Source organism: Ochotona princeps, chromosome 4 (assembly GCF_030435755.1).
Source record: "Ochotona princeps isolate mOchPri1 chromosome 4, mOchPri1.hap1, whole genome shotgun sequence".
Taxonomy (NCBI): domain Eukaryota; kingdom Metazoa; phylum Chordata; class Mammalia; order Lagomorpha; family Ochotonidae; genus Ochotona; species Ochotona princeps.
In genome coordinates this window covers 26,033,050-26,049,585 of record NC_080835.1, presented here as the reverse complement: position 1 = coordinate 26,049,585, position 16,536 = coordinate 26,033,050, and the positions used below count along the sequence as shown (strand labels likewise).

Sequence of the window (16,536 nt, the reverse complement as noted above, 5' to 3'; positions counted from 1 at the left end):
CACCCGATCTCACAGCCTGGCCCACCTGAAGAATTCTTCCTCACCTCCTTCAGTCTTGGCTCAGATATCACTCCAGCAGGCTTTTACTCCGCCTCCTTTTTTTTAAACTTGTTTTCTTTCTCCACCACTAGTGTATTTAACATGTATGTACTTGTTTCCCCTACTTAGAATCTGGTTCCATTCAGGTATCTATGCTTACTATGTTGAGGACTTTATAGTTTCAAGCATGCAGAAAGGTGCTCCATGAATATTTGCAGGGATAACACGCTGCAGCCAAGGGGAGCAGCCTGGGCCGGAGGCCCTCTCAGGAGGCACTGTTGCCAGCCAGTGAAGAGTCCTGTATTTCTCAGGGGACCATGGGGTCTCTTACAATTACTTTTCTACATCCTCTTCTCATGGAATGTAAATTATATGTGAGTTATTTAGAGCTGTCCTACAACCCCAGGTTGCTGAATTCTTTAGAACTCAGTTTTCTTATTTTCCTTTGCTCACTGTCCACACCTATCCATCCTACCTCAAAGCTGAGGGAGAAATTTCTAAAATTTCATTTAAATTTTAAAAAAGTTTTAAGTAAATCTAAGAAAAAAAAAAAAAAGAGGAGGGAAGCCGAATAATTCCCACTATTCATGCCTACTGGGTACATTTCACCCCATCGTGGCTCAAAATCATGTAGAAGGTGAGCAAGGAGTCTTCAGACTCAAAACGTCATGGGTCAAGCCCACTCCCGGGCCGTTCCACAGGGAACTCCTAGGTTACCGGATCATTGCAGAGAAGCGTTGAGTGGTCTTTTTTGAAGAACAAAACAAAAACAAAATCTCTCGAGGGCTGGGAGTTTGCTTGCTCTGCGCTGAGGAGGACTTCTAGAAGCCTGAATTGCACCACCCACCCCACGCACCCCTTACTTGCAGAAACCTTTGCCCTCCCAACCCCCCACCCCCACCAAATAAGGGCTCTTCCTAGGGCAGTCGCCAGCTCCCTAGCCAGCTGCTTGACACCTATTGTCCCCGTTTGGACGCCGAGCGACTTCGCCTGAAGGACCCTGGCTCCCATTTCGCTCCAAAATTCAAAAGCAGCGCTGCCAACGGCCTCCTAGGGTCGTCGTGACGACAGCAGGTGTCGCCCCTGCCCGCGCAGGGGCTTGGGCCCGGAGGCAATGCGGGCCGGCTGGCCCTGCCGGGCAGGCGTTCGCGCCGGGCAGCCCCGCTCGCACGTCGCCCGCCCCCCGCGCCCTAGAGGGCCGGCTAAGTCCCTCCCGCTGCCGGCTCTCGCCTCACTAGGAGCGGCTGTCGGTGCGGCGGGCACAGGGCACAGCGGCCTTGCGCCCACGGGACGCGCGACATTGCCCGGAACACACCGCCACCCCTTTGCCCCCCTTAGCGGCCCACTCGAGATCTCCAGCGGCCTCCACGCGCGCACGGTGAGCGCCAGCCCGGACCGAGGAGGCGCCGAAGGGGAAAAGAGGGCCGCTGCGCCGAGTGTCCTTTTACCTCCGGATCGCGCCAGTCCTCCCCACCCCCCCGCCATTTCCAGTGCCCTTCTCCACCCTCCCGCGCCCTGACCTCTCTTTCCTTCCCGCCCCCACCCCACCCCACTCCACTCCACTCCCGTTCTCCGAGCGCGCCCCGCCCGGCGCGGACCGTTGCCCCGGCCGTTGGCGGCAGGCGCGGCGAGGCCCCGCCCCCGGCGCGAGCCTCGGTGCCCCCGGGGCGGGTGGGCCGAGCGGCGGCGGGCGCGGGGAGGGGCGGCCCGCCGGCCGCACGCGCACGCGCGCCCTCTCCCTGCGCGCGGCCTCGCGCCCCCTCCCTCCCTGCGCGGCCGTGCGCGCGCCTGCGCGGCCCCCTCGCGCCCGCCCCCTCCCCGGCGCCGACCCGCCCGCGCAGGCTCCCGCCGGCTGCGCGTTTTGTCCCGCGTCTCGCCCCGTCCGTCTTCTGACTCGCCGCTGTTGTCCTTCTCCCGCTTTTTCTTCTTTTTCTCTGTCTCTCTCTCTCTCTGCTTCCCCCGCCTTCCACGCCTCGCCGTGCGGTCTCTGGAAGATGCCCTCGGCTACCAGCCACAGCGGAAGCGGCAGCAAGTCGTCGGGACCGCCGCCGCCGTCGGGTTCCTCCGGGAGTGAGGCGGGGGCCGCGGCCACGGCGCCGGCTGCTCAGCACCCTGCCACCGGCACCGGCGCCGTCCAGACCGAGGCCATGAAGCAGATTCTCGGGGTGATCGACAAGAAACTTCGGAACCTGGAGAAGAAAAAGGTGCCAGGCCCCCGGAGGGAGCGGGCGGGCGCGCCGCGGCCGGGCTGTGCGCCCCTGGCCCCGTCCCCGCGGCCGGCGGGGCTCCCGGGGAGGAGGCGCTGGCCACCCGGCCGGCCGCGGCGCTGCCCTGGGTGCGGGTGGGGGCAGCGCGGGGTAGGGCGCCTTCGGCCGTCAGCCCCCCGCGGCCCGGGCGGTGCCTGGCGCAGGGCCCGAGGCTGGACTGGGGACGCAGGGTCCCGGGGCTGGGCTGGGGGCGCAGGACCCGAGGCTGGGGGCGCAGGGTCCCGGGGCTGGGCTGGGGGCGCAGGGTCCCGGGGCTGGACTGGGGGCGCAGGGCCCCGGGGCTGGGCTGGGGGCGCAGGACCCGAGGCTGGGGGCGCAGGGACTGGGGGCGCAGGGTCCCGGGGCTGGACTGGGGGCGCAGGGTCCCGGGGCTGGGCTGGGGGCGCAGGGTCCCGGGGCTGGGCTGGGGGCGCAGGGCCTGCCGCCTGCCTCGTGCAGGTGGGGAGGCCGCGGGGTCCGAGTGTGCGAGGCCTGTCCCTCCTGGGCCGAGCAGCGTCTTTGGGACCCCCGGGTCCCAGCCCACGGCCTCCCTGCGTTTCCCTCTTTGTTTCAATTGTCCGGCTGTGCCCCCCGTCCCCGGGCCTCACGCTTAGCCTCACTGTGAGGTGACTTTTTCTGCGGAGACCCGTTTTTTTCCTCCTCCCTGCCCCGGGGGATCTGTGAACGGGGCCAGGGCCCCGGGACGCCGCCTGGCTGGGGGCTGGGTGCAGGTCGGGCTCCGGGCACATGGAGAGCGCGGCTAACATGGCGGCTGCGGGAGAGGGGAGCTTGCAGGAGCTGCATTGTGAGCACAAAGCGAAAGCGGAGGGGGAGGGCGGGGAGCCGCGGCCGGCCGGGCCTCCCGCACCCCTCCGAGAACATCCTGGAGCCACACCCACGGCGTTTTCGGATTCCACGAGGAGCCCCGGAGCCCACGCGGGAGGTCTAGCAGTCAGCCTTTTGTTCCAGGCACCGACCCGGGGGAAGGGGCTCGACAAGGGGCCGGGCGAGCCCCCCTGAGTCAGGTTAGAGGTGAGAGGAGAAAAGACGGAGTAATTTCAAGGTGGATGTCAGGGCCACTGCCTTAAAGTCCAGCCCAACTTGTCCGTCTGCAGTACCACGTGCTGCTTATCGAGGGCATTTAAAATTGTTTGTTTAGCTGATCACCTCACAGTGCCAAGGTGCTGAGATGGCAACGGCCAACATTTTGGGCTTTGGTCTTAGGCTTTAAATGGCCATCGTTGCTTAGCTACTGATTTGTTTTACCTTTTGGGGGGTGTTTACAACATTTAGATTTGGTATTTTTGGCTTAATTCCTCGAATAGTGAAGGCTGGAAATTTCAAAGATTTTTTTAAGTTAAGAAAGGCAACGCTAGTTGTTTTTTTCCCTCAAGCCTTTATTTTGATAATCGTGCGTTATTGTAAGTGAATAGTGTAATAGGTTTGCCTGTATGAACGAAATCAACAGTATTTTGAGTGTAATGTAGCTACGTTGAAGCATGCCCAAGGCCTGAGTGCTGCCTGTGGGATTTAGCTCTTGGTACTCTATTTTGACATCCACTTTGGTGTCTTAAAATACTCGAGTGCTGTCAGCACTCCTATCAGTCTGGCTGAGATTGACTGCCTTAATTTTCAGAATTTCTTGGAAATCTCTTCCGGGTTAGAAATCAGACTATAAATGTTAATCACATTTTTCAGTTTGGTAATTTATATTAATGGCTGAAGAAATAACTCTTCAAAGGTACTAAAATGAGGCGTTGGTACATTCTGGTGTTTAAGTACATCTGAAAATTAGGAACCTGGTTTATAGTGCCTTGAGGCGGGTTGTGCACGTGCTCAAGGTGTGTGTACCAGTGGTGTTCCCTGCATGGTAGAGTGGAGATTTAACCAACTGAGCAAAATAATATTTTCCATCTTCTGCCTTTTTTAGAGTTCTGGGTACTAGACAGCGGAAAAGTCAAGTTACACAGTGAGGGAGGCTTCTCCTTTAGCCAAAGCTTGGGTGAGGGCCTGTTTGCTAACTGAGTAGCCAACTTGGCCTTACTCAAGCTATGACTTATTAAACTAAGACTGTATTTTATTTTCTTGTGAAACTCACCCACCCGTTTGGATTATCCTTTACACAAATTTGGGTTTTAGCTAAATTTTTTCTTTTTTAAATCAACAGCTGCAATCCAGGGAAACTGCCTTTTATTTTTTTATTGGAAGAACAGATTTTATTGGGAGAGGGGGAGATTTTCCATCTGCTGGTTCACTCCCCAAATGCCTGCAACAGTCAGCTGAGCCAGTCCAAAGTCAGGAGCCACTTCTGGGTCTCCCACATGGGTTCAGGGTTCCAGGACTTTGGGCTATCTCCTCCGCTGCTTTACCGGAACACAGTTAGGGAGCTGGATGGGAAGTAGAGCACCTGGGACAATAAGTAGCACCCAAATGGGATCCAGGCTTGCAGAGGATTAGCCAACTCAGTCAAAGCAGTGGCCCCTGGTTTTTGACTATTGTAAAGGTTGACTGAGATTCATGTTCAATAGGGCATTTTCTGATACACCTGAAATTACTTTGCTGTTGAATACAATAGCAATAGATTTTGTTTTGAATTCCTGTTTAAAAACTACTCTTTACAACTGGACATTTTATTTTTCTATTAGCCCGTTTAGTAACTTACATTTGACTTGTTTTTGTTTTTTTTTTTTTTTTTTTTTTGAAAGATTTATTCATTTTTTATTGGAAAGCCGGATATACAGAGAGAAGGAGAGACAGAGAGGAAGATTTCCATCCGATGATTCACTCCCCAAGTGAGCCGCAACAGGCCGGTACGCACCGATCCGAAGCCTGGAACCAGGAACTTCTAGGTCTCCCACGCGGGTGCAGGGTCCCAAAGCATTGGGCTGTCCTCGACTGCCTTCCCAGGCCACAAGCATAGAGCTGGATGGGAAGTGGAGCTGCCGGGATTAGAACCAGCGCCCATATGGGATCCCGGGGCGTTCAAGGCGAGGACTTTAGCCGCTAGGCCACGCCGCGGGGCCCGACTTGTGTTTCAATCTTGATCTATTCTTATTGGAACTTTGTGGACCAAAATATTTCCTCTCCATGGATTCTTGCATCTTGATAAAGATTGCCAAAGGATATATAGTGTGTCTTCAAGGCATGGGGAACTATAACTATTTCATTTCAAAAAACAAAGTTATTTGTTTGAGAATGCGCTGAGTGTTGATGATGAAATATGATTCTGTTATGTCATGCAACTAAATGGCTGGGTGGTTTTTGAAATTTGGGGTTTTAGGACTGCATGAACATGTGGCAGAGAATATAGCTGGGATGAAAAGATTCAAGTTTAAAACTCTCACTTAGAAACCTTAAGTGATTAAAGTTCATGTAATACTGAAGTGAGTGATTTACTGCTTAGATTTCTTCATCAGTAGGTTCTGTATTGGGCTCTAGGCTATGTAAAATGATATTTTGAAGCCAGGTCTTTCTTACTTTCAGCTGAAGAAGAGAGATCATGTGATATTCTAAGTTACCAGTTTAATGTATAGAGAATGTCTTCATATATTCCATTTAAAGTTCTATTCCGTAGGTTGCAGTGGATTTAGACTGGTGTCTTTAGGAGGTGCAAGATTAAATGTGGCTTGGTTAAAAAAAATTGGTAACAAATATGTGAGCTAAAACTGATAGTCAAAATTGTAGTGTTAGGCAAAGTTGTGTTTTTTTATATTGGTTAAGAGTTTTTTCACTTGCCTGTCATTTTAGAGGCTATCGTGAATGTGAAATTTTCTTGTAGAGTATTTCATTGTCTTAAGAATTTTCAGTGTAGATGTTCTGAAATAAGCATTTTAAACTAATTTTTAAGTACAAAACATCCCAGGTGCTTTGTAACGTTAGGATCTGTGATGTGTTAGCTTTTCGCTGGGCTGCCAGAATATTCCTCTGCAATGCAGAGAGCAGGAGGACTTTGTTTTGCATTCTCCTTGTCACAGTAAAAAAGCAGTAGTGCTTAAACTGTTTCCCCTCTGTGTGTATGTAAGGGATATAGGGAAGGTATTTAAAAGGAGACTAAAAGCTGGGAGTTCCCATATTGGGTGCCTTTTTGTGAAGTCAGTAGAATCCCAGTGTTTATGAGAATGGATTATTTCCGTGTGTTTTATCCTGGGGTTCTTCCCATGAGGTACATATTTGAATGAGAATACATTTTGTGTAAAACAATTTGCGGTAATTTTTTGTGATTCCTAATTTTATGTTTGCAGCTAAGTGAAAGATGAGTACTGTTTGTTTTATTACTTTTATTATTTTTTTTTTTAATTTTTATTGGAAAGGCAGATATACAGAGAGAAGGAGAGACAGAGAGATCCTCCCCAAGTGGCCTCAGTGACTGGAGCTGAGCCGATCCAGAGACAGGAGCCTCTTCCGGGTCTCCCATGGGGGCGCAGGATCCCAAGGCTTTGGGTCATCCTTGGCTGCTTTCCCAGGCCACAAGCAGGGAACTGGATGGGAAGTGGAGCAACTGGGACACAAACTGGGACAAAAGCCCATAGGGAATCCCAGTGGATGCAAGGCAAAGAACTTCAGCCATTAGGCTACTGCGCCAGACCCAATACTATTTTTTTTTTTTTTTAAAGTATTAGTTTGCATCAGGCTAAATGTACAGCAACTTTTGTCTGCTGGTCTTCGTTTTATTACTATGCTGGTAAAGAGCCTAAGTTGTTTTTTTTAGGAGTTTTAAGCCACCTTAAAATTCAGTCTCAATTCATTTTACAGAATAGAAAGATTGACTTGTTTATATAAAGTGGCCTGGGTTGTAATGGGTGATATCCCAAGTCTCTTGTAATGTTTTATGGGGGTGATTAGGATTTGTAATGACTACGACATAAGTGTACTTTTTTGTGCTTCATCATATAGAACCAAGTAAAGCTTTTTGCATCTTAGTTTTTGTGAATTTTGTTAATAGTGCTTACTTTTCATTAATCCTTTTTAATAAGCTAACCGCAGAAAAGAGAAGTTTTTCCTTTCTTTATTGTCACACCTTTTTATTAATATGTTAAATGGTATGTTTGAAGATTGTCTGTTAGTGGATTCCTGAGGAAAACATTCAGGTGAAGGCCTAGTGTATCAGGTGTTATTGGGACATAAACTTGTATTAAATTCCTAAGTTTTTCTTTATGCTTAGGTAAGCCCTCAGTGCGTATTTGCTGGCCTCAAGTAAATCTTTGCATGTTGTTAACCAGAAACATTCAGGGACCATTTTGTCTGGGAGAAGTAAGTGTGATAACTTTGCCAGCTAATTCTGTTGATTGATTGATTGATTTGGTTGGTTGATTGGAACGTCAGATAAGCAGAGAGGAGGAAGATTTTATATCTCCTGATTCATTCCCCAAGTGGCTGCAACAGCTGGAGCTGAGCCAATCAGGAGTCAGGACCCTCCTCCGGGTATCCCATGGGGGCGCAGGGTTCCAAGGCTTTGGGCCGTCCATGACTGTTTCCTAGGCCACAGGCAGGGAGCTGGATGGGAAGTAGGGCAGCTGGGATACGAACTGGTGCCCATATGGGACGCTGGTGCATGTAAGGCAAGGACTTTAGCCACGAAGCTACCATGCTGTGCCTCCAGCTAACTTCTTCTATTCTAGTAAGTTTCTGGATTTTTTTTGTCCAGTAATTGATTCCTTTTTTCGGGGAAATGGTATGTATTCAGTTGAGAAGAGTAAAAGGAGAGAAACCTAAGAGAAATTGAGGTGAAATTAGCACTGCAAATTGCTTAAATTCAGCTCATATTCCTATTTCTAGGGCTTTATTAGCTAGAATGCGAGTACAGAAGCATTGGTGAAGGAGGCTTTCCTGGGCGGAATGCAGGATTTCTGCTTCCTAAGGACGGGAAAGGGGCCTTGTTGACCTTGCTTAGACCAAGTCTATTTGGTTTTCTTCTTGTGTGTTTTTCTAAATTGATGGTAAACTTCTTGAACACATGGATGAGTAGTTCCACTGTACACGGTACCTCTCAGTGCATAGAATATGCCAAATAAGTATATTTGCTAGGTTGATGAAATCATGTCAGATACATCTCAATAAAACCCTTGAAGCTGGATGGAGGCAAATTGTTCTAATGGGTGAATCCATGAGGGAGAAATGCCCCTGGATGGAGTTATTTACTTATCGGTTTTTTTTTCTTTGACAAAAATCTGATTTTTTTTAAAAAAGATTTGTTTATTTATCTGTTGGAAAGAGCTTCATCTGCTGGTTCACTCACCAAGTAGCCTCAGTGGCCGGAGTTGAGCTTATCCAAAGCAGGAGCCTGGAGCCTCCTCCAGATCTTTCACGCAGGTGGCAGGGTCCCAAGGCTTTGTGCTATCCTCCACTGTGCTCCCAGGCCACCAGCAGGGAGCTGGGAGAGGAGTAGAGTAGCCAGGACATGAACCAGTGCATGCAAGGTGAGGACTTTAGCCACTAGGCTACGGTGCTGGGCCCCAAATAGGATTTTGCCTCTTCAAGTTTTATTTTTGTTTCTTGGTAGGTAGACTTGATGACTTTGCAAGTAGAATATTTAGAGTCTGAGTAGTGTGAACAAGGTTATTGAATAGTCTTAACAGGATATAGGTGGGGCTCGGCAGCGTGGCCTAGTGGCTAAGGTCCTCACCTTGATCCCATATGGCTGCTGGTTCTAATCCCGGCAGCTCCACTTCCTCTCTATCTCTCCTCCTCTCAGTATATCTGACTTTGTAATAAAAATAAAATAAATATTTAAAAAAAAAACAGGATATAGGTGATTTTTGGTTTTAGTACCATTAGAAACTATTAGACACTCCATTGCATTCCCTTCAATACTGATTATCCAGACATGTAACTGAAACATGCTTTAATAAAAAAATTCTGGTCTCTATTTTGAATTACACTGAACATATCAGTGTTATGGATTCATTCTGCAGTGTAGCTTGAAAAGCAACGAGCAATCTAAAAGACAACTTGTAAAATTATCAGGTAATTTTTTTTGACAGTGCATGGAATTTTAGGCTTTTTAGAGCTCTTCTGTTTGGTTCACGCCAAAGGCAGCAAAGCCAAGCCTGGAGCCAGGCGCTTCTCTCCTACTGTTGGCGGCAAAGGGTACAGGGGCCCAAGACTTTGGGTCATCTCATATTACTTTCCTAGATTGTTGACAGAAAGCTGTAACTGAAGTGGAGCAGTTAGGGACTTGAATCTGTGGGCCCATGAAGGATATTGGTGTCATGGCACCAGCCCCAGGTTTTGGATTTGTTAAAAATGTGATTTTAAAGTAGATGATGAAACTCTAACATTTTTTTCTCTTTCTTGCTAGAGTCAACTGCTTTTTACCTTGAAATTACAACCATAGGCAAGGAAGAATGATTTTTGTAGGACTTTTATCTTTCCAGCTTTGACAAAGTCTTGTTAAATGAAACCCTTTACTTACTTGAACATTACCTTATAACGAAACCCTAGATAACACCTGATTTGGTGGTTTTCTTTTCTTGGTTGTTCAGAAGTCCAGCATTTCTTTTTCTTTTTTTTTTTAAGATTTATTTCTTTTATTTTTTTTAAGATTTATTTATTTTATTACAGCCAGATATACACAGAGGAGGAGAGATAGAGAGGAAGATCTTCCGTCCGATGATTCACTCCCCAGGTGAGCCGCAACGGGCCAGTGCGCGCCGATCTGAAGCCGGGAACCTGGAACCTCTTCTGGGTCTCCCACACGGGTGCAGGGTCCCAATGCATTGGGCCGTCCTCAACTGCTTTCCCAGGCCACAAGCAGGGAGCTGGATGGGAAGTGGAGCTGCCAGGATTAGAACCAGCGCCCATATGGGATCCCGGGGCTTTCAAGGCGAGGACTTTAGCCGCTAGGCCACTGCGCCGGGCCCAAGATTTGTTTATTTTTCATTACAAAGTCAGATATACAGAGAGGAGGAGAGACAGAGGGGAAGATCTTCCGTCTGCAACAGCCGGTGCTATGCCGATCCGAAGCCTGGAACCAGGAACTTCTTCCAGGTCTGCCACGCGGGTGCAGGGTCCCAAAGCTTTGGGCCGTCCTCGACTGCTTTCCCAGTCCACAAGCAGGGAGCTGGGTGGAAGTTGAAGCTGCCGGAATTAGAACCGGCACCCATATGGGATCCCAGTGCGTTCAAGGCGAGAATTTTAGCTGCTAGGCCACGCTGCCGGACCCCCAGCATTTCTTTAAAAGATAAGTTAAAAGGCAGAGAGAGACAGAGCGCATGAGTGCTTCAGCTGCTGGTTAGCTTCCTGCTGTGTGGATGAATGCCTGAAATGGCACCCTGAAGCCAGCAGGGTCCTGAAACTAGCAGGGTCCGCAGCTCCCCAGTCCCCATGTGGGTGGCAGGGCCCAGGAGAACTCCATGGTAGTTGGGAGCTGAATCTGAAGTGGGATGCTGACGTCGCAGAGGGTGGCCTAATCCTGTGGAGCCCTTACATATTTTGTTTTCTGGAAAAACTGATTACATGAGCCTGCTTGCAGTGTGTTAAGATGACTGTTAGCGGATCGTCTGAGTGAAATGTTTTAAGAGTAGAAGAAACTTTGCTAATTAACTTGCTTTCTCTGAGTTTTACTAGCTGTTCATTATCAAATTAGTGGAGAGGGTGAACAGGAGTCAGATATTCACTGTTAAGAAATCCGAACTGGGCTTAGCACCTTAGCCTAGTGGCTAAAGTCCTTGCCTTGCATGTCCTGGGATCCTATGTGGGCACCAGTTCATGCCCCGGTGGCCCTGCTTCCCATCCAGCTCCCTGCTTGTGGCCTGGGAAAGTAGTCGAGGACAGCCCAAAACCTTGGGACCCTGCCGCCTGTGTGGGAGACCTGGAAGAAGCTCTGGGCTCCCGGCTTTGGATCAGCACAGCTGCAGCTGTTGCAGTCACTTGGGGAATGAATCAGGAGATGGAAGATCTTTCTGTCTCCTCCTCTCTGTATATCTGACTTTCCAATAACATAAATAAATCTTTAACAACAACAACAAAAAAAACCCCTTAGTTTTCAGGAGTGGGGATATTCTTTTTTTCTTTCAGCCAAAGGCCATGAAAACATTCACAAGTCGCACAAAGTTACTGTTAAGCCTGCTGGCGCTAGTTGTAGTATAGCCAGTAGAGCTACATGCTGTGATACCAGCATCTTTGATCCAACGCCCTGCTAATATCCTGGTAAAGGTAGTAGAAGATGGCTCAAGTGTTTGGGCGCCCTGCCACCCATATTGGAGACCCAGATGAGTCTGGCTTAGGAGTGGTCCAGCCTTGGTTGTTGGAGCCATCTGGGGAGTGAGGCAGTGGATGGAAGCCTATTCTTTTGCTTTTTCTCTTTGTAACTCTGAGTTTGAAATAAATAAATTGACCTTTAAAAAAAAAAACAGTCTTACAGATTATTGAATTTTGACTCTCATCTGAAGTTACATTGAAAAGCCAAGTGATAGCCAGCCTTATGCTGCCAGTTGGCTCACCACCCCTGTTCTAAATGAAAAGCAGGAATGTAGACATGGAAATGTAAAATAATTTCTGGAAAATCCCAGTATTTATAAAGTTGAGAATTTTAAAAATTTCTATAGGTTGTTATAGTACTAGAAGTGATTTATTTGGGCTGGATATATAAAATGGTTCAAGTATAGCAAGGTGCTACTAACTCCTTTTGTTATTTTAGCCTTCATTTTAAGTGTTGTCCAGTTTTAGAGATCTTCATTGAGAACAAAAGTTACATGGTTTTCCAATTTAGCTGAGTTTTTAGAGATGGTGTTTTCTAATTTTTCTTCTAAATATTTATGGTTGTCTGATTGAAGTATTCATTTTTAGAATTTTTTACTTGTGTTTGCTTTTTTATAATGTAATTTGGAGATTAAGACTTACTTATTTTTATAAGGAAGTCAGATTTACAGAGAGAAGGGAGAGAGAAAGCTTCCATTTGCTTATTTTACTCTCCATGGCCACAATGGCCAGAGCTAAGCTGATCCGGGAGCTTCTTCCAGGCCTCCCATGCTGGTACAGGGTCCCAAGGGTTTGAACCATCCTCAACTGCTTTCCCAGACCATAAGCTGGTACCCATATGGGATCTTGGAACATGCAAAGCGAGGAATTTAGCCACTAGGCTACTGTGCCAGGCCCAGTACATTAACTCTTAGTGCACAAAGAGACAAATTGGGGACTGCCTGGAGTCCCTTGGTTCGGCTTTCTCTTTTGCCTCCTGCTGCTGGGCCTGGGAAGGCCTTGGAAGGTGGCCCAAGGAGTTAGACCTTTCGGCTCCTGGGGGAGAAGTTCCTGGCTCCCGTCTTTGGCCTGGGCCCAGCTCTGGCTGTTTATCTGGTGAGTGAACCAGGATTCTGTTTCTTAAGTGTTGCCTTGCTTTTCAAACAAGGAATTTAAAAAAAAAATAAAATGGGACTGGGCAATGCTTGTGGTTCTCAATCCCACATGACTCTCAAAGATTTTTTTAGTTTTTTGTTTTCTTTTAAGATGTATCTTTTTATTGGAAAGGCAGATCAGCTTTTACAGAAAAGAGACATCTTCCATGTGCTTATTGACTCACCGATGGCCACAGTGGCTGGAGGTGTGGAGCCAGGAGCTTCTTCCAGGTTTCCTAAATGGGTGCAGGGCCCCAAGGCTTTAGACCATCCTCTATTTTCCCAGGCCACAAACGGAGCGGGGGCAGGGGAAGTGGAGCAGCTGGGACATGAATCAGCACCCATTTGGGATCCTAGTGCTTGCAAGTTGTGAATTAAGCCACTGAGCCATTGCACCAGATCCAATGATGCATGTTTTTATATAGTAGGAAAATGACCCCTTCGGAACAAAATGACAAATCATTTGATGTGGTTGATCGTAGTAGTTGACCAATTACCGTCACAACTACTGTGAAATAGGCAGCTGTGTTCTAGTTTAGGGGAAGAAAAAGCTGTGTTTAAAGGCATTAATTCCTGGTTTTGTCCCTTTGTTTTCTTTTTTTTTTTAAGACTGACTTTATATTTATTGGAAAGGCGGATATACAGAGAAGAGGAAAGACAGAGAGGAAGATCTTCCGTCCGATGGTTCACTCCCCAAGTGAACGCAATGGCTGGAGCTGAGCCGATCTGAGGCCAGGAGCTCTTCGGGTCTCCAATGTGGGTGCAGGGTCCTGGGTTCCAAGGCTTTGGGCCGTGCTACTGCTTTCCCAGGCCATAAGCAGGGAGCTGGATGGGAAGCAGGGCCGCCAGGATTAGAACCGGTTCCCATATGAGATCCCGGCATGCAAGGCGAGTACTTTAACCACTACGCTATTCTGCCGGGCCTGATTTTGTCCCTTTGTTTTAATTGATGTTAACATTGGGTCTGTTAGTATGACAGGTCCTTCTATGTTGACTGTTAACTACCAATTCCAAGTGGACAGATTTTGTGGTTGGACTTAAGTTATTAGAATAGGAAATGACAGGGATGAAGTCACTTTTATTGTGTTGTGACTTATTTCTGAACAGTTTGACAAAAATTAGGCAAATCATAGTATTTGGACTACTGCAATCTCCTTTTTTGTCAATGAAGTTTTAAGCAGTTAGCTGGGATTGAAAACTATAACCAAGTATTATTTGGTTTTTAAATTTAATTTTATTGGAAAGGCAGATCTACAGGTAGGAGAGACAGATTTTCCATCCATTGGTTCACTCCTCATATGGTTGCAATGGCTGTAACTGAGCCTGATTCGAAGCTAGGAGCCAGGAGCCTCTTCAGGGCCTCTCACATGGGTGCAGGGTCCTAAGGAAATGGACCATGCCCTGCTGCTTTCCCAGGGGAATCACTAGTTACAGAAAAGTCATGGGATGCTGGTGTTTTTGGGCAGAGGATTAGCCAGTTGAACTATTGTTCAGGATCCTGTTTATTTGGAGGGCAAAGTTTAGAGGTAGAGGGAGACAGAGAGCTTACAGCTACTGGTTCACTCCCTGTATGCCCTGCTAGGCTGGTCAGAAGCCAGGAGCTTCTTCCAGGTCTCCCTCATGGGTGCAGGGCCCCAAGTACATTGTCATGTTCTGCTGTTTTCCCAGGGAGCTACATGAGAAGTATAGCAGCTGGGGCTCGAATGGATGCCACCATAATGGCAGCCCAGTGATTCGCATTTCTGACAGTTTCTTAGTGGTGCTGTATTGCTAGCTTGGGGAGCATACTTTGTGAGTCACTAATATACACCAGTATAGGGTCACAGCTCTGTAGAAATCTGATTATTACATTGCATAGGTGACCCATCCTTCCTGACCGTTTCTACCTCTTAGCAGCCATGAAATTCATTGTTATAGTAATAATGAGTACCACTTAATAGAAAAAAAAATTTATTGTCAGTTTTATTGGTAAGATTTTGTGTCTTCAGGGAGTGCTGTTGCTAAGGAACTTTTACCAAACTGGCTCTGGCTCTCCTGCGGTGTGTGCAAGTTAGGGTATTTATATTAATAGTATAGAGAGTTATGGGAGGACATAGGTGATGCTATCATGAAAATTTAAAAATTGTAGTTAAAGAAAGTGCTTTATGGGAGACCTGTGGTTTCCACTTATTTACTGCACTTCTTTTTGATTGGGTAATTGTACTCACTGTAGCAGGGTCCATAAGAGTGAGGAACCATGGCCTGCTTTTTGTAAATCCTTATAAAACGTTTTTTGAGCTTGTTTGGTTGTGACTGACATACTCCTTCCCTCACAGTAAACCATTGTGGTGTTAGTAATCGTTCTCTTAGAATTTGTGATTTTTTTTTGTATTAGAAAGTCAGATTTACAGAGAGAAGGAGAGACAGATACTCCCAGATGGCCGCAACAACTGCAGCTGGTCTGATCCGTAGCTGATCAGGAGCCAGGAGCTTCCTCCGAGTCTCCCACTTGGGTGCAGGGTCCCAAGGTCTTGGACCATCCTTTATTGCTTTGGCAGGCTACAAGCTGGGAGCTGACAGGTGCAGCAGAAAGGGTCCTGGCATGTGCAAGGTGAGGATGTAGCCACTTTGTTATTGCGCTGGGCTAAAAATTGTGATCCTGATTGTGGGGAGAGACACACACGCATACACACCCACCCACCCAGGAGTCGCTTGATTTGAGTCCCAGCTCTGCTCTTGCTGGTTGGGGGAGGGTCAGGGAGGGCGGAGAGAGGGAGAGAGAGAGAAACCCACACACATACACACAGAAATCCACCCCTACTGCCTCCTAGTGCCAGTCTTGGCAGGTAGCAAGTGATGCTGCACTGGTTGGGTCTCTGCTATCCAGGTGCCTCGCTTAGCCTCTGGCTGCTGCCAACCTTTAGAGACTGAACCAGCAAAGGAGAGATACCTCTGAAGTTCTCTTTTCTGTCTTTCAAAAGAGTAAAGTTTTAAGAAATCAGTACTTTTTAAAGTTACTGTGAGTTGGTAAAATAGAACCATGTTAGTGTCAAAGTTAAGAAATGTGAATTTTAATAAAATGTGTGTAATTACTATATTCTTTAGCACAATTCCTCTTGATAAAATATTCCACAATACTGTGAAACCTGAGTTTCACGTAGTAGCTGCTTACTTTTTACTTTTGTTTCCCATTTTAACCTTGTTCCACTTTAGTTGTGTAATAGTTTAAAATGTAAGAGTTTAAGACCATCATTATCCTGTTTATGCAAATACTCTTCAGGGATTGGCAGGGCGCACAGCAAGTGTTAATATCTGTTCCCTGATACCTGAATGCTCATTGGGAAAATGGAGCTTTGTCGATTCATGTGTCTGATTCCTGGACAGGAATGACTTGAACACTGGGATTACTGACCAAAGCACCTCTATGAACTCTTTTTGCATGGTTTGATTTTCTCATGGCTTGGAGTAGTAGATTTCTTGTGATGTCTCAGGGCTCCAGATGCAAGGTTTAGTTACTGGCATATAAAGCAGAAAGATATGGCTTTTATGGGCCATGGGGCCTGTACAGCATCTTTTTTTTTTTTTTTTTTTTAAGATTTTATTTATTGGAAAGGCAGAAGGAGGAACAAAGAAAAGATCTTCTGTCCACTGGTTCACTCCCCGAGTGGCTACAACAGCCAGAGCTGATCTGAGCCAGTCTGAAGCCAGTCTGGGTTTCCCATGTGGTGTAGGGTCCCAAGGCATTGGGCCGTCCTCCACTGCTTTCCAGCAGGGAGCTGGATGGAGTGTGGAGCAGCCAGGACTTGACTTTTTGCCTGTATGGGTTGCTGGCACTGCAGGCAGCAGTTTTACGTGCTACTCTGTAGCACTAGCCTTGGGTTCTTTTATTTAAAAAGTTTTTTTTTGTTTGTTTTGTTTTTTGTGTGTGTTATTTGAAACTC

At 47.5% G+C, this 16,536-nt stretch overlaps 1 protein-coding gene across 1 annotated transcript in view; it reads left to right on the top strand.

Moving 5' to 3' along the window:
- Positions 1 to 1,230: 1,230 nt before the first annotated feature.
- CAPRIN1 (cell cycle associated protein 1) overlaps positions 1,231 to 16,536 on the top strand; it is a 37,179-nt gene continuing 21,873 nt past the window's right edge. The window contains exons 1-2 of the mRNA XM_058663190.1: positions 1,231 to 1,417; positions 2,034 to 2,243. Coding sequence (XP_058519173.1) covers positions 2,034 to 2,243 — 210 coding nt within the window. The 5' untranslated portion in view covers positions 1,231 to 1,417. The remainder of the gene's footprint in view (positions 1,418 to 2,033; positions 2,244 to 16,536) is intronic.